This window comes from Nannobrachium achirus, assembly GCF_963921795.1.
Source record: "Nannobrachium achirus genome assembly, chromosome: 13".
Classification (NCBI taxonomy): domain Eukaryota; kingdom Metazoa; phylum Chordata; class Actinopteri; order Myctophiformes; family Myctophidae; genus Nannobrachium; species Nannobrachium achirus.
In genome coordinates this window covers 16,527,423-16,549,000 of record NC_137833.1, presented here as the reverse complement: position 1 = coordinate 16,549,000, position 21,578 = coordinate 16,527,423, and the positions used below count along the sequence as shown (strand labels likewise).

The 21,578-nt window shown below is 46.6% G+C and overlaps 1 protein-coding gene across 1 annotated transcript; it reads right to left on the bottom strand.

Moving 5' to 3' along the window:
* Positions 1-547: 547 nt before the first annotated feature.
* On the bottom strand, positions 548-18,921 carry LOC308296837 (plasminogen-like). Its single transcript, XM_080740177.1, has 14 exons — positions 18,707-18,921; positions 17,384-17,532; positions 16,843-16,962; positions 16,051-16,370; positions 15,651-15,815; positions 14,404-14,560; positions 8,913-9,037; positions 6,850-6,985; positions 5,958-6,082; positions 3,723-3,858; positions 3,466-3,593; positions 3,199-3,334; positions 2,165-2,283; positions 548-1,937 (listed from the first exon to the last, which is right to left on the bottom strand). Exons 1-13 carry the CDS (start codon positions 18,815-18,817, stop codon positions 2,166-2,168), a joined length of 1,926 nt encoding a protein of 641 aa, XP_080596303.1. The 5' UTR covers positions 18,818-18,921; the 3' UTR covers positions 548-1,937; position 2,165.
* Between the last annotated feature and the right edge of the window lie 2,657 nt (positions 18,922-21,578).

Genomic DNA, 21,578 nt, shown 5'->3' with positions numbered 1-21,578 from the left:
AAATGTGTTTCGCAAAAGTTTATCTGCTGGTGGTGCTATAACAGGCCAATGTGAAAAGGGTGGCACCATGACCCTGGTTACTTCACAAGGTGTATCAAAGTACTAAGACCTCGACTTTGGAGATGATTTGGCACTGATCTCAGGAACACTCGAAATGAAAGACCAATAGATTTCACAAACACAGCAAACAACTGGGCTTCACGACCAACATCCAAAGACCAAGGTCAACAACAAATCTTGCCAACAGGTCAACAACAAATCTTGCCAACAAAATAAATATATAGACCTATGGAACCGGACAAACCCAGGAGCAAATTGATCATGCAATTGAGCATCCTGGTCATCTAATCGGGGACGGGTCTCCTTTACGAAACCCCTCTATTCCGAAGATTGACTTCTATTCATCGGAATGGCGGGGATTTTCCACTTTTATATAGACCCCGCCATTCTGTTGACAACAACAGTATACTTACTATACAGTGCTTTCTAACATGATGTTTAATGGCAATGCTATTGCCTGTTGCCAGTGCAGATACCAACTGTCCTGTGGTTTCCAAAGCATCTAGGCCTACTTTTATTATTTACTTTTTCACATTTTGGATAACTGCCAATGTCAATGTGCCAAACATACATGCACAATACTGTGGTGTATGAACATTGCAGTTAATCTTTCTTGTGATCATAGAATAGGACTTAGAGTACATATTACAGTAAGTTTAATGCAGTACAGCCTAATGCAGGTGTTAGACCTGTTGTGTTTATATTGTGTAAATTAAATATTGTAATGGCAATTTCCACCTTTTTGTTGCACATTACTTCACATGTAGCATTAGGAGTGATCCTAGGCAGTAGAACACAGTACAGTATAGATAAACAGATGAATGACCAGTCGATAATTCCAGGTTTGGGGTGTATTTGTCAGTTTGGAATGAACATACCATGATATATTATTGGAGTGTGGCTTCTGTAGAGGTTTTCTGTCCTTTACTGTGTCTGCTTGGTAAGATTATGGAAGTCAAGATGGCTCCTACCTCCTGTCCTGTGATCTGATCTGAATCTACTGATTACTGCACCTGTGACCCTTAACTAACCCAGTGCTGAGAGCCCGCCACCAAGTGTCCAATAACTAAAACTACAACCTACCAATATGCTAACCTCATAATGGCTCCTAGCCTCCTACAGTTATAACGGTGCCAAAATGCATAATTGTCTGTCCATTTTCGCTGGGCCGGAACAATTATGTGTTATGTGTAATTTCTGGGAGTTGGCAACCCTATAAGTATGACAGGAGATGCAGTCGGCTCTAAGGTACAGTATTTTCATATTTTCAAATATGGGGAAAAGCCCAAACAAAATTAGGACACCCATATAGGCCTAACATTTAGACCTAATGATTGATGTTGTTTAGACAAAGGCTAGGTTTACCTCGTATACTAGTTTGTTGCATAATTATTTTCTTTTCTTCTTTTTAATCAACTTGAACATTATCATGTTGTGAGTGACATTTACTCCTACAGTATCTTGCACTTTGTAAGCTGGTGGTTCTCAAAATTATAATTTTTAAAGAACTCAGACCTTTTAAGGGTCCTTTGGAACCCTATCAAGGAACCGTGCGGGTCCCTGGACCACTGTTCTAAATCCCTTCGGTCGAGAGTGTCAGCAAAAGGGCTAAACGTTCACAAAAGAATGATATTGATTTGAAAAGGTTGCACTTGTTGACAAAATATTGTTAAAACCATAGGATGTATGCTGTAATTCTTGTTTTTATCATTATTGTATGCTGTGATGTAATGTATTGTGTTTGCTGGACTCTTGAAGATAAGCCGATGGCTAAAAGAGATCCAAATCAAATCAAATCCAACATCGGGATCAGACCCAGAAATCTGCCATCGGTCGGGCCTCTGCACTTCTGCTAGCATGATTCCAGTTGAGCAGTTCTAAGGGAGACATGGAAAAAAAAGAGAGAGAGAAAAAAAACATAATTATAGTTTCATCAACTTCAACTGGTGAATATGAATATTTTCAAAATATGTTTTATGCATTTTAACACCAGACTTGTGTTTCTACATTGCAGTATTGATACTTTTACCTTTAGTAAAAAAAAAAAGAAAGAAACAGAAACATGTTTAAAGCAGTGGCGTTGACAGATTAGGACATCACAAACCTCACGGATCATTACATCCTGGGACATCGCAGTACTCCCACCGGGACTCTGAGTCAGTGGTGTAGCACCATGGACGCTCCTCACCGTCTGGATTACGGCAGTAGTTGTCATCCAGGCCTCTGACAAAAAAATATGTTTGTAGGTACAGTCGGTAGTAGATAGAAGCAGAAGCAGGGGCATCACAAGGGGGGGGGAAAGTGGTACTGGGTTACTAGGGCCCAAGGTGGAGGGGCCTTAATTATTTTATACTTTAGATATTGAAAAACTGCAGATACAGATCTGTAGATCTGTAGATCTGCTATTTTTGAAAAGTTGTAAAAATGTGTGCAAATCTTCGAATATATGTATTTTTATAAGCGAACATGTGTAGCTCAAATTTTGCTTCTGGGGGGTCCCTGGAACTAAATATTTTGAGATAGGGGTCTGTGGCCAAATACATATCATTTTGAGGGTCCTTCACATGAAAATGTTTGAGCACCACTGACATAGAAACAGGTTTTTCAAAAAACCTTAGAAGGATTTTAAATATTCAAAGACATTTTCAAGATTTTTAAAACATAGCAGGTCTACAAGCTCGCAGTGTGGCACTCTGTGCCGCGCTGTGAGCTTGTATGTCTGCTATTTTTCAATAGTTAAAGCACAAAATAATGCGTAATAATGCGTTCCCAGTTCATGGGGGGCCCGCAGTGAATTGTTGTAACCAGGGCCCAGAATACCCAGGGTAGATAGATTGCGAGAGAGATGGATAGATTGATTGATCGATTGAAGAGTTTATTAGTAGTTTGCAATAGAGAAAAGTACAGTTTCATGACAGCACAAATCACGGGTACAAGGTCAACTAAAAGGAGATCCTAGAAAGCCTTGCAGCTATTTAACACAGGAACCACTTTAAGTATCTCATATAACATTGAACGACAGACAGATAGAACATAGTACTTTACCTAGGATAACAGCAATTTCAAAAGCAGAACAACATCAATCAATTACAATACCCTAGAATAAGATAGGTAGGTATTTGGCTGAGGTGTTCTTACTCGCACGGGAAGTTGTTGGGCGTGTTGTCGTGTTTGTGAGGCTTCTGGGCCGCCCAGTTCTGGCAGGTTTTACCGGAGGCCGTACTCGCAACCGTCCCCCGATATTTTCTGCCGTCACCGGTGTAGCAAGGTTTCGCTGAGATGATGGTATATAGGTGGACAGGACAGGACAGGAAGAAATAGATGGATGGAGAAAGTTAAAGAGGTGGTGCCATAGTTTTGTACTTTTTCTGTTTTGTATGTGTCTATTGAAGTTATCTAAGCTACCTGGACCGGGAACAAATTCACATATGTCCACCGCGCAGTACTCCCAGCGTGTGTCTGGGTCAGTGGTGTAGCACCATGGCATCTTCTCACCGTCTGGATTACGGCAGTAGTTGTTGTTTTCCAGGCCTCTGACAAATAAATAATAATAACATATGTAGGTAGGTACAGTAGGTACAGTAGGTAGGTAGTATGTTGACAGATAGACAGACAGACAGACAGATAGACAGATAGATAGATATTTGGCTCGGTGTTCTTACGTGTTTGGGTAGTTTTCGGGCGTACGGTCGTGCTTGTGAGGCGTCTGGGCCGACCAGCTCTGGCAGGTTCTGCGAGTGACCGTCGAGGCGAGCTCCCCCCGGAAGTGTATGCCGTCGCCACTGTAGCAGCTCAGCTCTGGGACCATGGTAGGAGGACAGCAGGACAGGAAGTAGCAGATGGATGGAGAGAGTTAACTTCACAAAGACGTTTTGTTGTTTTTGGTCTCACTTCGAATGGTATCAAACACGACACACATGCATATCTCCTTGTATGGGCCGCTCTGTCCATGACGTTAGTTATCTCCATACATGGAGTTCTGTGCTCATACGGACGTGCTGTTCTCATACGGACACTCATACACACACACAAAGCCAGACGTACTGTAAGAGCGGTTAGCACCGCTCAAAAAAAGGAGGTCCCCAGTTTGTGCCCCTGAGTCAAAGTCTCCCTGAGTAAGATATCCCCTCATGGGCGCATTTACACATGCTACCTGGGTTGCTTTTTTCCCCCATTCAGAATTCCCATAGACTTTTTTATTGTCTCCGTCAGGGGAGTATGTTTTCGCCCCCTGTCCGTTCATCCGTCCATGTGTCTGTGTGTCCAATTAGTTTGTTAACAGCTAATCTCCGGCGCCATTGGCCCGGTCGCAGCCAAACTGTGCACACACACTCCCTGGATGTCAATTCCAAACCTCTGCCCCACATTTCTCACATGGCCCTGTTCTAGCGCCACCATGAGGCAAATGTTTGCAAAACACATTTCATGTACACTACTCCTACAGATTTTGTCCACAAATCATGCAAATAGATAAACAGTATCTCTACAGTCATGTGATCAACATGGATCTGTCAGATTTTCCATATTCCATCCTGATTGGCTACAATTGGCTTCCAAACAAAGTTTGCAGGATTGCTCCGTTTTGAACGAAAGGCCTCAAATCATGAACACAGCCTGCAATCTTGGCGAAATTGGACACGCACGTTCCCACTAGGCAGAGGAAGAAATGCTACTTCAAAGTTCTCAAATCAGCCTATGGTGGCGCTATAAAGGGGAACAAACACCGGCCGCGGAAGGCGTTTGTCCTAACAGCCGCCCCCATTATTTTCAATGAACTAACCCACACCGGCGGCGTCAGATGCACGCACGCGCGGGTCTGACGCCTCGCCCGCCGCTCCGATACGCCGCTGTTCTATTTCTAGGCGTTGACGCATGTTTTTCCCCATGAGGGGAAATGGAAGCATGCGACAATGGAAGTATGCAACACTTTGTGCGCATCAATACTTCTGGCGCGACGCTGCGCAGCTGCCCGCAGCTAAGGCAACCACACTAATGTTATCCTCTATTCACCATTTAACATTATCACCTTTTGGCACCCGCCGTCTATTCCTTCATACTTTTAGCTAGAAACTCCAACATCCGGTGTTGCTACAGGATGTCAGCTAACATTGTATTTGCATTGTTTTCCATATCTTTTGTACTTTTTGAGATATTTAAATTGATAAAACTTACATTGAATGGGAAAATGTCATTTAACATAGAGATGAGCGAGATAAAATCATCAAAATGTTGAAGCTGAAGTCTCTATATGCAGAATGTTTACTAAATTATATGGATCCATTATTCTATACGTCAAAATGTGTTTTTCCCTTGCTTTGCATGGGCACACTGTTTTGATGATATCGGTGGGGTTCTTATGTGTGTAGTACGTTTATCTATGTCACAAACTACTTCTGTGCGTAAGCCTGTGAGTCCAGCAAGTTAGATGATAGCAACTGCCTGATTTGCTAATATTTACTTCTTGCAGCAGTTGTACACAGCTCTCTGTTTTGCACTCTCACTATTTCATTGTCCCCTTTCAAGTTAAACTTGTCAAACCTTTAAAGTTTAATTCATTTCAAATGTCTCTCTTCAATGTATTTTTGTTCTAAAGAGACATTGGCTACTGTAATGCCATTTAATCTTTTCTTTTCTTTTTTCCCTGAAATGTGATATGGTAGAGCAAACATCATGCTTTCTAGCTTGTCATGAGGTCATTATCCTGTTAGACCTGTTGTCTTGTAACCTACACCGGGAACACTGTGTCTCATTAGTTGTTGCTGTATACATATAATACTGTAACAATTTTACATTGTTTTGAATACAAATTTGAAGATTTTCAGAGAACTTAGGTTAGGTTTTAGAAAGCATTTTTAGAATGGGACACAGGTCTAAACGGGTCAAGTGGTCAAGCTTACCTGGTTGTGGAGTATCCTCACATTTGGGGACATGGCAGTACTCCCAGCGCTTCTCTGGGTCAGTGGTGTAGCACCATGGCATCCTCTCATTGTCTGGGTTACGGCAGTAGTTGCTGTCCAGGCCTCTGGTGGAAATATGCAGGTAGATACAGAAGGTAGGTAAGTGCTTAGAGACCGACAGACAGACAGATGTCTAGATGGATGAATATTATACTTTAGATCAGTGGTTCTCAACCTGTGGGTTGGGACCTGTCCCCCAGGGGGGTCCCCAAATTATTAGCTTAATGTGCAACATTGTTTTCTCACTCAACAGTAAACAAACCAACAAAGTTTAAGTGTATAGATAGAGGGTATCTGCACATTTCTAACATGACAATTGACTTTTTAATACCTCGAAAATGACAAACTAAACATTGGCCAAATTGTCAAATATTAGGGGCAGAAATTGGGAAAATAGCCGATCTACAAGCTCGACCGCTCACAATGCCTCGCGCTGCGAGGCGTTGTGAGCATGTAGATCAGCTAATTTCAGCATGTAGATTGGCTAGCTGTGAGCATGTAGATCATATGAATCTACATAGATCTACATGTAGACCATGTAGATCTATTGCCATAACTAAACATAAGACAAACGCACTTAATGGGAAATAGTGGGGAGAGGGAAAGATAAAAGGTCTTACACCCATTCTGTATGCAATTTGTGGGTTTTCGGGTTCTTTGCCTCGCACGTTTTTATTTAACTTTGAAATGCTACTGATGTTTGTGTGCAATACTCTGGAAAACAAAGCATTGCGGAAGTCACGCTGGGAGGGAGCTGACAGGCCCTTCTTGATGCTAATCATACCTTTTGGGCACCCCTGCTGTAGATAGATATTTGGCCGGGTGCTCTTACTTGCGCGGGTGGTTTTGGGGCGTACGGGTGTGTTGGTGAGGCGTCTGGGCCGACCAGCTCTGGCAGGTTTTGCCAGAGACCGTCGTGGCAACCGTCCCCCGATAGTTCCTGCCGTTGCAAGAGTAGCAGGGTACCTCTGGGACGATGGTAGGTGGACAGGACAATGAGAGGTAGAGATGGATGGAGAGATTAAAAACAAGGGCCTGTGCTGAATTCAACTTCAAATAAAAAGAATAAAAATAAAATAACAATAGCCTACACCTGTTTGAATGGGAAAAATTCATGACAGCCTTAGATTCAGCGTTCTCGGTGACGTCACCACCTCAGCTAGTCCACAAGGCGCAAGCCGGTATAAAAGGAGGTGTCATTTCTTATTGAGCTATGACCATTTGAACAGACCCATGTTCCACCACAAAGTACCCACGGCAAGTTGCTGCGTTCTCCATATATTACGTTTGTGCCCGGAAGGAGAATATAGGTATCTTATATATATGTTACAGTCAGTTTGGGTAACTCAGTGAGATTGTGGTAAGAGCGCTCGTTTTGTAGTTCACCACACACCAATCACCACCAGATGGCGACAACAGCCAGTCAGCCATTCACTAGTGCAGGCGCTGACGTCACTCGTTTGCGACTCTCTTTTGTTTATTTACTAGCCCAGCTCGGCTGTGTTTAGCCATTAGCTTACTATGCCTTACTCTAACCCTAACCCTAACCTTAAAGCCATACTGTGTAAGTTGCCCAACTAGTGGTCATTAGCCCTATAGCAAACCGCGGTCGCGTCCGCGTCTTTCGTCCGTTTTTCGTACCTTCAGACCCCCGCGTCTGCCTCCACCTCGCTGAGATCTATCTTTTAAGGGGTCCCTTGTTCCTGTGCGTTCAGTAATTCCAGAGATACGGACTCCTTCACCCTGCCTGGTAGGCGAAATTACCTAGAGAAGGGATGGTACAAACGGGCGACAACAAATATGGCTGCCATAGCGAGTATTAGCGACCCCACTTCAAGATGCGCTGTGATTGGCCGGCAGTTGTATAACCCTCGCTGTGATTGGCCGGTAGTGTGATGACGCAATTTTGGCGCGAGATCCGGTCCACGGCAAGGATCTCAGTTTATATAGAGAAGGCTTTACAGGCTGAAATTCACGGCGCGGATCTTCTAAAACTTTTGTGATTTAATAGTTAGGAGAATTTTAAGATTTGTTTTATAAAAAAAGTTACATAGTACAACTTTAACCTCAGTAAAACTATGCCTAACCCTAACCCTAACCCTAACCCTAACCCTAACCTCCGTGGGGTGAGGCTATCATTCCTGCCGACGCCACGTTGTTGTTGCTCAAAGCGACCGCTTGTTCCACCCCGCGCCGCACGACGAGCGCTCCGTTTCTCGATCTAACAGTTTCTCTATCTAACCGTGACATATACATTCCTCTAAGAGCCGCATCCCACTTCCAAGCCCATTCACGCCCACTTCACATCCACCTCAACTCATAGCTAGATCAGATGTAGATCAGATGTATGTCGGTAGAACTCACGGAATACCGCCCTAACTCTATCATTGGCCCCCCGTTGCCATGGTGACCGGTGACCGCCGTCCATTGGCTCGTATTCCCAGCTATGGGACCGGCGGATCCAATTTCAACCGAGGGGGGCGTAGCCAGAACACACACACACACACACACACACACACACACACACACACACACACACACACACACACACACACACACACACACACACACACACACACACACAAAAATAGCTAATAGTTAGCTCACAACTTTCCACTTTTCTCTTTCACCTCAATCGCAGTAACATCCGTATACACCACGTCATCGCATCACCATTTGTTTTTTCAAAACCTTCAAACCTTTTTTCCAGCGGCCTGAACTCTAGACGCGGCCCGAAGGGCCGCAAACTTCTAGTAGGCCTACAACCCTCCATTCTGAGCATTTAAGGAGAGGCAGAATGAAACAACACTGATCCCACCTGGCAGGACAAAAGAAGAAAGAAACAAAGTAATCATTAAAATCGTTATCATGAATTCAAGTGATCGTCACGGCTACCTAGCTTGGTAGTAGCTGCACATTTGGGGATCTTGCAGTACTCCCACATTGTGCCAGGGTCAGTGGTGTAGCACCATGGCTTCGTATCACTGTCTGGGTTACGGCAGTAGTTGTTGTCCAGGCCCCTAACAAAAAGAAAATATATTAAGGCAGGTACAGTAGGTGAGGTTGTAAGTACGTAGACGGACAGACAAACAGACAGACAGATGGCTAGGTGGATGTATGTATACTGTGTACATATCTATTAAGTGATTATGTATTAGACCATACATGGGCAACTGGCGGCCCGGGGGCCACATGCGGCCCTCACCTTCACTTAATGCGGCCCGCAGGTTAATATTTGAATACTGAGATATTATTGATTTCAGCTGTTACAATTCCAAACATGCATACATGACCCGCTTTAATTACTTCAGTCTATAGACCGGTTTCTTGTTTACAAACATTGAGACTAAATGCACAGCTGAATGTATCATGTAATCAATTCCCACCAATCTCCAAACCTGTTGTTTTGGGGAGCGCTGCATGGTTTCTATTTATTGGCTAATTTTGGTACCGACCCATCAGTGTGACGTGGACCAGAAACCCGTCTATATCAGTAGCTTAATGACTAGTACTAGTCTTTTTTATGCACAATGTATTTGTATTTAAATTCATAAAGTTAACATAAGAACATATACTGTAAATGCTTTGGAAATTAAATAAAATGTTACTTTTCAGGATTCCAATTCAAAAATCGCAAAAATAGCAGATCTACAAGCTCAAAACGTGTCGCACTGCGACACGTTTTGAGCTTGTAGATCGGCTATTTTTGCGATTTTTTACTGTATATGCATTGTGGCCCTCTGAGTGTGACATAGTGGCCCTCTCCATCATCAAGTTGTCCACTCCTGCTCTAGACCTACTGCACATACAGTATAAACAGAGCTACTATTTAAACACATTTTAAATCTGAGGCTTTTTTTTCGTATACTACTTTAATTCGTTTGAGGAAAAAAATCATCTTTTTGTCCCAAATAATTGGAAATTGTATAGATAGATAGATAGATAGATAGTGTGGTGAACACTAGATGGAGGTATCTCACCTCAGAATGGACACTGGTTGTGGGGTTGATGGGAGGAGATACGAGGTTTCATGAGGAAGTGCTGGTACCTGTGCTTGAACTTGAATTGTTTGGAAGTAAAGATCAGAGACTCCCATACTCCGTCTGCTCGTCTCATTTCACTCACTTCCACAGTGGTGACCCTGACGTTTAAGTATAGAACATGTCTGACGATGATAACGCAGTCGTGGCTCCGGTCGTGTATGCGGCGACAGTCAAGTTGCCTGAGTTTTGGCAACATGATCCTGCCCCGTGGTTTCAGCATATCGAAGCACAGTTTCACCTCCGCGGAATCACGGTGGATGACACCAAATACTACCATGTCGTCGCCGCGTTGGATTCCTCAACGACCCGCCGCGTCATGGGTTTCCTGAGGGAGCCACCAGCAGACGGAAAATACAACGCTCTCAAAGCGCAGCTGCTGCGTCTGTTCCAGCTATCCGATGAGGAGCGCGCAGATCGCCTGCTGTCACTCAACGGATTGGGAGACAGTAAACCTACTGAACTAATGGAGAACATGCTGGCGCTGCTTGGTTCAGGTGACACTACGTTTCTCTTTATACAACTGTTCCTGCGGCAACTCCCGACTCCAGTGCGCACGGCTTTGGCCACCTCTCCTCTCGTGCGCACCAAGGATTACCGGGGGTTAGCGGAGGAGGCGGACAGGATACTGCTGGCCTCCCGCCAATACGTGGTGGCTGCTGTGTCTGATCCAGCGGTGGCTGCTGTGTCTGAGCGCAGGGATCAGACGCGGAGAGATGAGAGCGGCCTGTGTTATTATCATCGCCGTTTTGGCACCAAGGCAAAGCGCTGTATTCCACCATGCTGTTTTGAGAGCCAGGGAAACGCCAGAGCCGGCGCTCGTTAGCGGCTATGAGTGCTGGCGTCATCAATGAGCTGCTGTTTATTGAGGACACGTCTTCTGGTCGGCGCTTGCTGGTGGATTCGGGCGCACAGAGGAGCATCCTGCCTGCGACTGCTGCGGACGCGTTGGGAAGCGCACATGGACCACCGCTGGATGCGGCTAATGGAACTGCCATCCGTACGTTTTGTACTAGGTATGTGACTGTGTGTTTCAATGGGCATCAGTTTAGCTGGGACTTTATTGTTGCTTCCGTGTCCGTGCCAATACTGGGGGCCGATTTCTTGTGTGCTCATAGACTTTTAGTTGACGTTGCAAACCGGCGCCTCATTGACTCTGTGTCATTTGACACATACCCCTGCACATTGGGGGGGCCGGGGCCGCCTGCCCTGGCCAATATGCTCGCCACAGGGGATTTGTACCAGCGCCTCCTGGCCGAGTTCCCTGCTTTGACAGTCCCCACCTTCTCTGCTGCTGTCGCCAAGCATGGCGTGGAACATTATATCCCCACGGTGGGGCCGCCAGTTTTTGCACGTGCGCGCCGTTTGGATGCTGCTAAGCTGGCAATAGCCAGGGAGGAGTTCGCCACGATGGAGCGGCTCGGCATTGTGCGCCGTTCCAACAGTCCCTGGGCCTCCCCTCTCCACATGGTCCCCAAGGCGGACGGGAAGTGGCGCCCGTGTGGTGATTTTCGGCGACTAAATAATATCACCACACATGACCGCTACCCGGTTCCACATATACAGGACTTCTCTGTCCACCTGGCAGGGGCCACCATCTTCTCTAAGATCGATTTGGTCCGCGGTTATCACCAGGTGCCAGTCCACCCGCTCGACGTGCCCAAGACTGCTGTCATCACCCCGTTTGGACTGTTTGAGTTCTTGCGGATGCCGTTTGGTCTTAAAGGGGCAGCGCAGACTTTCCAGCGGCTCATGGACTCTGTGCTGCGGGGAATGTCATTTTTGTTCGTCTACCTCGATGACATCCTAGTGGCCAGCACATCTGCAGAAGAACATCTGGGACATCTACGACAACTGTTCCAGAGGCTCAATGAGCATGGACTTATTGTGAACCCGGCCAAATGTCAGTTTGGCCTGCTGGCCATTGATTTCTTAGGCCACCATGTCTCTCCCCAGGGGGCTGTTCCTCTGCCTGCCAAAGTGGAGGCGATTGCTGATTTTCCCCGCCCCCTCACCACCAAGCCTCTCCAGGAGTTCTTGGGGATGGTTAATTTCTATAATCGGTTCATATCCCACGCGGCTCACTTGATGAGCCCCCTGTATGAGGCGCTGAAAGGGAAGAAAGACAACGACGATGTCGACTGGTCCCCGGAGCGGATCGGGGCATTCGAGGACTCCAAGGCGGCCCTTGCCAACGCTGCCATGCTGGCACACCCGTCTCCTGCTGCTCCCATAGCACTTACAACTGATGCCTCCGATTATGCAGTAGGGGCGGTGTGTGAGCAGTGGGTGTCGGGCGCCTGGCAGCCTCTGGCCTTCTTCAGTAAGAAGCTGCGGGACAACGAGAGGAAGTACAGCACGTTCGACAGGGAGCTCCTGGCCCTTTTCCTCGCCACACGTCATTTCAGGTTCCTGTTGGAGGGCCGGGAGTTCACTGTGTTTGTCGACCACAAGCCCTTGACTTTTGCCATGGCCAAGACCACAGAGCCGTGGTCAGGGCGTCAACAGCGTCAACTTTCCGCTATATCGGAGTTCACTACAGACATTCAGCATGTGGCCGGCAAAAACAATCAGGTGGCGGACTGCCTCTCCCGCCGGGCACACGTCAGCCCTGTGCACTTGGGCATTGATTATGCAGTTATGGCAGCTGACCAGCTCACCGACATGGACCTTCAGGCGTACAGGACAGCTGTGACCGGGCTACGACTGGAGGATGTGGCGTTCCACGACAGCGGCGCCACCCTCCTCTGCGACGTCTCCACTGGCCAGCCACGCCCCATGGTGCCAACGGACTGGCGCCGCCGGGTGTTTGATGCCATACACTCCCTTTCACACCCGGGGGTAAAGGCATCTGTGAAGCTGGTGGGGGCCAAGTTCGTTTGGCCAGGCCTTAGGAAGGACGTTAGGGCCTGGGCGGCCTCCTGCGTGTCGTGTCAGCGGGCCAAGATACACCGTCACACCAAGGCCCCCCTGGAGCCGTTCCTCATCCCTGAGAGGCGGTTCGACCACGTCCATGTGGACCTAGTTGGCCCGCTTCCCCCATCCCAGGGTTTCACGCACCTCCTCACCATGGTGGACAGGACCACCAGGTGGCCGGAGGTGGTCCCCCTGTCATCCACAACGACTGCAGAGGTAGCCAGGGCGCTCATCTCCAGCTGGGTGACCCGGTTCGGCACGCCGTTGGACCTGACGTCGGACCGGGGATCTCAGTTCACTTCCGAGCTGTGGAGCGTGGTGGCTGAGAGACTATGTGTGAAGCTCCACCGTACCACAGCCTATAACCCAAAGGCCAATGGGATGTGTGAGCGCTTTCATCGCTCTATGAAGGCTGCTCTCCGGGCCACTCTCACTGACAGCAATTGGATCGACCGTCTGCCGTGGGTCCTGTTGGGGCTGCGTTCGGCCCCAAAAGAAGACCTGCAGGCCTCTTCAGCAGAGCTCGTCTTTGGTCAGCCGCTGAGGGTCCCTGGGGAGTTCCTCCCGGGTTCCTCGACCCCGTGGTCCACTACAGCTCACCGGTCTGCCTTCCAGGATGCAGCGAGAGCCTTTGCTCCAGTACCCACACATCACTGCCTTCCCCAGTCTTACATCCCGAAGGACCTGATGGCTGCCAGCTATGTGTTCATCCGCCATGATGCTCATCGCTCTCCGCTGCAGGCTCCCTACGACGGGCCCTTCCGGGTCCTGGAGGCAGGCCCAAAGACTTTTGTGGTGGACATGGGGGGGAATAAGGAGCAGATCTCAGTCGATCGGCTCAAGCCTGCTCACGTTATCCCAGACGAGCCGGTGGAGCTGGCTCAGCCCCCACGTCGCGGCCGGCCACCCAAGTCTGCCCCCGTCTCATGCTCTCCATCCATGGAGGCCCCTACCCTTCCGCGTCGGCGGCGGGGACGCCCCCCTGCCCCGACCCCTGCCCCTTCCATGTTGCCGGTGGCGGTGAAATACAGTAGTTTTGGCCGGGTGGTCAGACCTCCTAAAAGAGACTATTGACACTGGGTGTAGTACTGGTTTGGGGGGTTGGTAAGACTGTGATGGGTTAATGCATTTTGGGCATAATTATGTGTTCTGTAAGGTCAATTCTGAGCGTTCTGGGGGGGCCTGTGTGGTGAACACTAGATGGAGGTATCTCACCTCAGAATGGACACTGGTTGTGGGGTTGATGGGAGGAGATACGAGGTTTCATGAGGAAGTGCTGGTACCTGTGCTTGAACTTGAATTGTTTGGAAGTAAAGATCAGAGACTCCCATACTCCGTCTGCTCGTCTCATTTCACTCACTTCCACAATAGATAGATAGATAGATAGATAGATAGATAGATAGATAGATATTTGGCTCAGGGGTTCTTACTTTTCTGGGTAGTCTTCGGGCGTCCAGCCGGAAAAGTGAGGCGTCATGGCCGACCATTTCTGGCAGGTTTTGCCGGAGAACGTCGTGGCCACCTCCCCTCGATACTTTTCGCCGTTACCAGAGTAGCATTTTCCCAGTGGCGTCCCATCTCCCATCTCTGGGACGATGGCAGGTGAAAGGACAGGAAGGAAGGAGGGGAGAGAGATTTTTTTATTGATTGTATTGTACTGTGTACACTTCTGCTTTGGCAATGTAAACGTATGCTTTCTCATGCCAATAAAGCTTGAGAGAGAGAGAGAGAGAGAGAGAGAGAGAGAGAGAGAGAGAGAGAGAGAGAGAGAGAGAGAGAGAGAGAGAGAGAGAATACAGGGATAACCTTGCGTTCCACGAAAGGAAAGCCTATTTGTTTTAAACAGGCTGTGGGATCCGGTCTAGGCATGGCCTAAATAAACCTAGTCTCGCGTGGCCAGACTGTTGACTCCGGCAATTTGCAAATGCTCCCGTCATGCAGTCTGGGGTAACGTAAGACCTATGGTGAGTATCCGGTTAAAGTGGAAGTGAAGCCTCCTCCCCACTTCCATTTCGTTTTTAACATCGTGCACATTTATCCTAATGCCTCTCCAATTCAAATACGATTATTTTGGGGGATTGTGGCCTAAAAAGGTTGAGAACCACTGCAGGAAATAAAATGTCCTCGTTCCCCGGCCCTGCGTCAAACCCCTAACATCTCCCTGGGCGATCTATTCACAGAGTTCTGCTCCTAATAGTTAGGACGGATAAATGCAGTGGACAAAATGAATGTATTGTAGGTTTACGTGTAAATAAATAAGCAATAAGTCAAACTATTCTAAGATTGCTAAGGCAGCCACAGTATTCGTCTCTAAACCCATTATGCTTATACACTACTATATTCTACACATCAATATGTTCACACAAATCACATAAAGTACTGATACTATATCCACTCTTTGTAAATTTGAACAGACATTCCTCTCAGATGCTATTTCTATTGAGCATAATTATTTGTATTAGCTTTCAGTGAGCCCACGCATTTCTGCAGGAACTTATTTTTGTTATACTGTATAAATCTGTGCTACGTTTTAAGTGACTATCTGCACCGTTGAAACAATGGGATTTGTTCTTGTGTTTGGTCCTGTTCTTTTGTACCACATGCAACGTTGCGTACCCACCCACCTACCCACCTACCCACCTATCCAGATTTTGGCCTGGATAGGTATCAAACCCACCATACTTGTTCCGCATCCGCTCGACGTCACCCTTTGACAGCTTGAAGGTTGACTCTTCCTGCCATTGGTAGGAGGGGAACATGATGGACTTGGTGCTGCTGGAGTGAGACAGACCCAGGCTGTGGCCTATCTCATGGACCGCTACTATGAACACATTGATGGAATCTGGATGGATGCATGGACAGAAGGAAGGAAACAAGAAGAAGGTTGGGACATGAAAACTGTTGTACTCACATTTCGTCGTTGTCAGGTGGAAATCTTGTATGTCCAAAACCGTTCGTTTTGTATAATCATTTTAAAAAGTATTTATATTATTCAAACAATATATTACCTTGTTTTTGCGTGTCATCACAGCTTTAAGTAAACAAAAAAAGTACTTTTTTCCACCACTGACTCTTACCCGGCAGGTCCCGATTGAGGACGGTCCATTTCTCATGTGCGTCAAAGTGCATATCACCCGCTATCGGCCCGTAAATATCACCGGGGAAGAAGGCGTGAGCCAGGACCCCTCCCGGCCCGTCGAATGCGTATTGACAATCGCGATGTTTGCCCGAATCGAAGTAGATCATGATGTCGGCGTCGCCGCGGCGCTTCTTTTCGATCTCCTCGTACGGGACTTCCTGGAATTTCAGTGGGGTGGCCTTCTCCCAGACTTTGAAGGCCTTCCGGATGGCCTCGTAGGTTTCCTGTTCTCCAACCCTAGGTGCGTGGTTCATGATGCTAAGAGAGGCGGGAGGAGAGGGGAAAAGAGAGAAACAAAGAATAAAACGGGAGTGTTCATTCTTTAAACCAGGGGTCTTCAATGTTTTCAGGCCAAGGACCCCTTAGTTAAGAGTGAGATGAAGCAGGGACCCCCACATCCTTTTCATTGTTTGACAGCATGATCATCTGTATATTTTGGATTCATGTCAATTTGTGTTTTCAGATATTTAACCACTTGAACTGTCAATACTTAAAAACTTGACCTTTCACTCTGTAGTCTATACTTAGTCTGCTCTTTTTCTCCTCTACACCAAACCTCTTTGCCGAAAATAGCCGATAGGCAGTACAGAGACCAGGATTACTGCATGTTTTTGGGAGGGTATACTTACCCTAGGAGACACGGGGGAGAACATGCAAACTTCACACAGAAAGGCCCTTCCACCAACCATGGGCAATGATGACACAGAGGAGACATACATTTTCTTTTTACCTGTAAGTGAGGTCATTCTTTTCCCACTTAGAGTCGCGATCTGCGCTGCGCTTCCGTCTCGCGCTCGGTAGAGTCTCGTCAGCGTTGTCGGGAACACCACAGCGAGAATGCTTCATGGCTCTGAGGGAAGGGGAGAGATGACATGGAAATATTACAGATAATACATATGTGTTTAGTGATGTGTCTCTGCGTGATTGGGACTCGAACCCGTGACACGCGGATGAGCAGCATAGGTGCCCAGACGGCTACGCCAGCTGTCCAGGCCGGGTCTGATGCTTTTGATGCTTTTGCGTGACGCTGAAGTATGATCAAGTTTCATGGGTGTTAATTTACGAGAAAACACATAAAAGTTGAAAAATGGAGATAATAGGTTTCTGCCCGACAGTGACGATATTTAGCAATGTAAGTTTTAGAAGCCATTAGTAGAATCTGCCTCATTCAGGTCTTAATGGGTTAAAAGTGGTTCGGGACATAAACAGGAATGTTTCCAGTAAGTGTAGGTGTCAATAATTATTGACAACAGGGGGGCGCTGTAGCGTACGTGACGGTTTGCTCGTCCATCTGTCCGGTGACCTCCAGGTTGTAGAACCTCTGCATTTCGCTGACGGCCTCGCTCAGCATCTCGGCCGTAAACATGGTGGCAATGCCCTCACTGGGCTTGGGCAGGTAGCCAAACTGGCTCAGCCATGCCTAGTGGAGACACACAGGAATAAAGAAGGGGTGGGTGTGCCTGCCTTACTGGAGTGGTCCTCAACCTTTTCAGACCCCCCTCAATAATCCTATATGAACTAGCATTTTGTTTGACTCTGTTCCACAGTAACCTCGCATCACCAGGCTTTCTGGGGGAAAGCCTGGTATTTGTTTACCAAACAGGTCGGTTGATCCGGTCTAGACCGGATGACACCCTACGTCATTTTGTAGTCAAAACGGACTACACTTTGGCCGGAACTATACCAAACCGGAATCAGTTTTAACCCAGTTAGCGCATGCACTAACTACTTGTTTTGACTACAAAATGACGTAGGACGCCATCCACTCCCGACCGGATCAAAAGCCCGAAATTGGAAGCGATCCCAGGCTAGTTCCACAGATTAATATAGTGGGCCGTTCTACCAGTTTTTACAGTAGCCTATATAGTTTGTTGATTACTTTTAATGCAATAGTGGTCTTAAAATAAGTTCACTTCACACTGTCATCTGGGGATCGACCCTCCCCCCATATCATGTGTTTTTTTTGTGTGTTCAATTTTCAAATGGACAAAATGTATATAACACTGACGTGGTTAACGTAGGTCTATGTTTTGTATTACTAATCAAAATCTACAAAGTAACTGGTAACGTGGAATATAAGTAAAAGTAATGAGAACCCGAAATACTCCAGTAAAGCAAAACACACGCACGCACGCACGCACGCACGCGCGCACGCGCGCGCGCACGCGCGCACGCACGCACGCACGCACGCACGCACGCACGCACACACACACACACACACTATATATTTATATCACTTGTAAGGACATTACATAGACTTCCATTAATTTGTATGCAAGTCCTGTGGCCTTACCCTAACCTCTATCCCTAAACCTAACCCCTAACCCTAACCCTAAACCGAACCCTAACTCTAACCCTAAACCTAACCCCTAACCTTAACCCTAACCCTAAACCTAACCCTAAACCTAACATAACCCTAACCTAACCCTAACCCTAACCATTGTGGGGACCTACTATTTTGTCCCCACACTGTCAGTGGTCCCCTGCAGGTGACTGTGTGAACATGCGTTTAGTCCCCATAAGTATAGCTAGACAAACTCACACACGCACCCCTAACCCTACACATGGAAGGGTATAGTGTTTGATCACTTTACCGGTGAGTTGATCTCCTGTGAGGCACATGTCCCGAACACGCAGAGCCACAGCACTGCAGGCAACAACTGTCTGCTAGAGAACCAGAGAGCACCATCCCATGAAGAACTCATGTCCTCAGTGCTAATACCAGCAGCTGGGATTCAAACTAAACTAAACAGGTAGAGATGAACCACCAGACAGAGTTACTACAAGTCCTCAATGCAACAAGGACATAGAGACAAACGTAGCGTTTCTGGAGGTTGTTAACCCTATTAAATGGCAGGCATGTGCACACATAGACATGAAAGGGGGCTTAAGCCCCTGCCCTTTAATCCGTCTGTAAAAAAGTGCCCTTTCCAGACCATGAATGCAGTTTTTACTTTTACTATGGTGAAAGAAATGCAAATGCCCTCTTTCCATGCCATATCTGAAGGCAGAATTCAAGAGAATCGCCTTGTCCAAACTCTCCGGAACTAAATGCAGCATCTTATGTTGAAAGAATTGCCCTCACTGTGTAGAAATCCATGCTGTATGCCAGAATTGCCTTTTTATGCTTTAGTTTAGTGTGGTATCAAGTACTGAAAATAGCCGACCTCCTATAGCTCACAACTTATCGCAGCGTGGCTAGTTGTGAGCTTGGAGGTCTGCTATTTTCAATATTTTCACCAAAAGGCCCTTTTAGAAATTTCAGCCCCTGCCTCTCTAACATTCTCTGCACGTCCCTGTTAAATGCACACAGAGCAGGGGGGTGAAGTAAACATGGCCCATATCCCCCTTCGTTTCAGGGCCAGACAGCAGTGGGGTCACTGACCACTTGACCAAAGCGTCACACAGACAGCCAACAATGCAAAAGGTGACATTATTAGTTGTCCTGAAAGGCTCTTTGGCCACTTGAACCCAATATACTTTATTACTGGGGTCCCCCAGGTGTTTGTACTCCCGTCCTCTTCTTTTCCCCCCTCTACAGCAAAATGTCTTGGCTGAAAATTGCAGATGGACATGCAAGCACACAACAAAAAAGGTCTGCTATTTTCAGCAAATTTTGGGAAGCAATTGGATACTTTTAGCTTCTGTGTCCTTACCACATGGAATGACCTGCACTTTGAACCCTTGTACCCTTGGCTCGCTTTAGATCTCTGCCTGGTGACCACCACATCAATATGTAACTGTTTTTGTCTTGGTTTCTATTTATAACTTGTATGCCACCTGTATGCCTTTTAGCCTATTGTCTTTTCAATTCCTAGATGTTATTTTATTTTCAACAGTGATGTTGTTGAATTGAATTGTATTGTACTACTCGAGGACACTGCAAACGACCCAGTTACAATTTCAAGAATAAATACTGTTGTTTTGCAAGTTTGAAACCATGAGTAGTTTATATTCCATGAATAGTGTCTTTCTTTCTTTCTTTCTTTCTTTGCAACCAAGTGTAAAATCAGCCATTACGACGCCATCAAGGCCCGCCCGTGTGTGTGTGTGTGTGTGTGTGCGCGCACGTGCGTGCGCTACAAGTAACACCACTACAAGTAACCCCCAGCTCAGGAGACTTTGGGGAATGTGTGAGATCACGTTCAGAATAAATTAGATGTAATTTAAGTGAAATGTCCCTTTTGAACCCCAGCATCCATATTCTGGGGGGACATTACAAGCTCACAATGCATTTGAGCTTGTAAAGGGGGGGAAACTGCAATTACAGAGCCAAATCAGGTCTGTTTCACCAAGTATGGAGGGTTTAAGTGGTTAATATAAACACAGGGCAGTAAATCCTTGGTAGACAGATGAGCTACCGGGCTGATAAGGCAGCCACATCAGTGCTCAGTCAACTGGTTTATGAGCTCCATCCACAGGTGGGAGAAAGACTTGCATTTATTTTGCAGACAGGTCTTATGGCACATCATAAACGTAAACGTTATACTATTGGCAATGCAATACCATTACTATTATACTTTCTCAGGAATGTTGTGACGGTAGTAATAACAAAAAGAGATGTATTTAGTTTTACTTTATGGTAAAACGAAGAGAAAGGAGGGGAACTACTACTGGCAGCAGAAATGGAGTGCAGAAAGATCGGCCTCAAGCTCAATGCCAATAAATGGGAAAAGACCTCAAGAGGCAGCTATCCCAGGGGTTTTCAAAGTGGGCGACGGGGCACCCTGGGGTGCCGTGAGAGCAGTTCACGGGTGCCGCGAGATAATTTTATAATATTTGGAATTTATTTGGACACGTGAAAAAATATTTAGTATCATTTTAAACTTGAAGTACAAAGTCAGTTTTCAGTCAGTTCTAACCAAAATGGTGATTAACTCAACGTTTTCCTCGCAACATAATCACTAAAATATCATCACTGTCGGGCAGAAACCTCGTATCTCCAAGTTTCAAATGTGTACTTCTTTTGGTAGAGCAAAGCCCTGCTACATCATACAAGACTGTCACACAAAACGAATGAAAACGGCTGATCTACAAGCACACAACGCCTCACGATGCGAGGCGTTGTGTGCTTGTAGATCTGCTGTTTTCACTAGTTTAGTACATTTTATAGATGGTTTCCACCGACAACGACGATATGCTATAAATATAAGGTGCTGGGAGTGAAAATTATAATGTAGGGGTGCCTCGGATTAAAACAAATATTTAAGGGGTGCCCTGAGACAAAAAAGGTTTGGGAACCCCTGAGCTATCCAAACTACAGTGGAGTCAATACTGCTGTATGGCGCTGAGATATGGACCTTCACAGCCCAACAGGAAAGGGCCCTGGCTGGAGTACATAAGAATGCTATGAATGGCACTAGGTGTCACTAGGTGTCACATGGACAGGACCTACCACGGTTCAAAGACAAAGTCAGAGTGAGGATGAGGCTGTCAGTGGCAAGCAAACGGACACTGTGGGAGCGA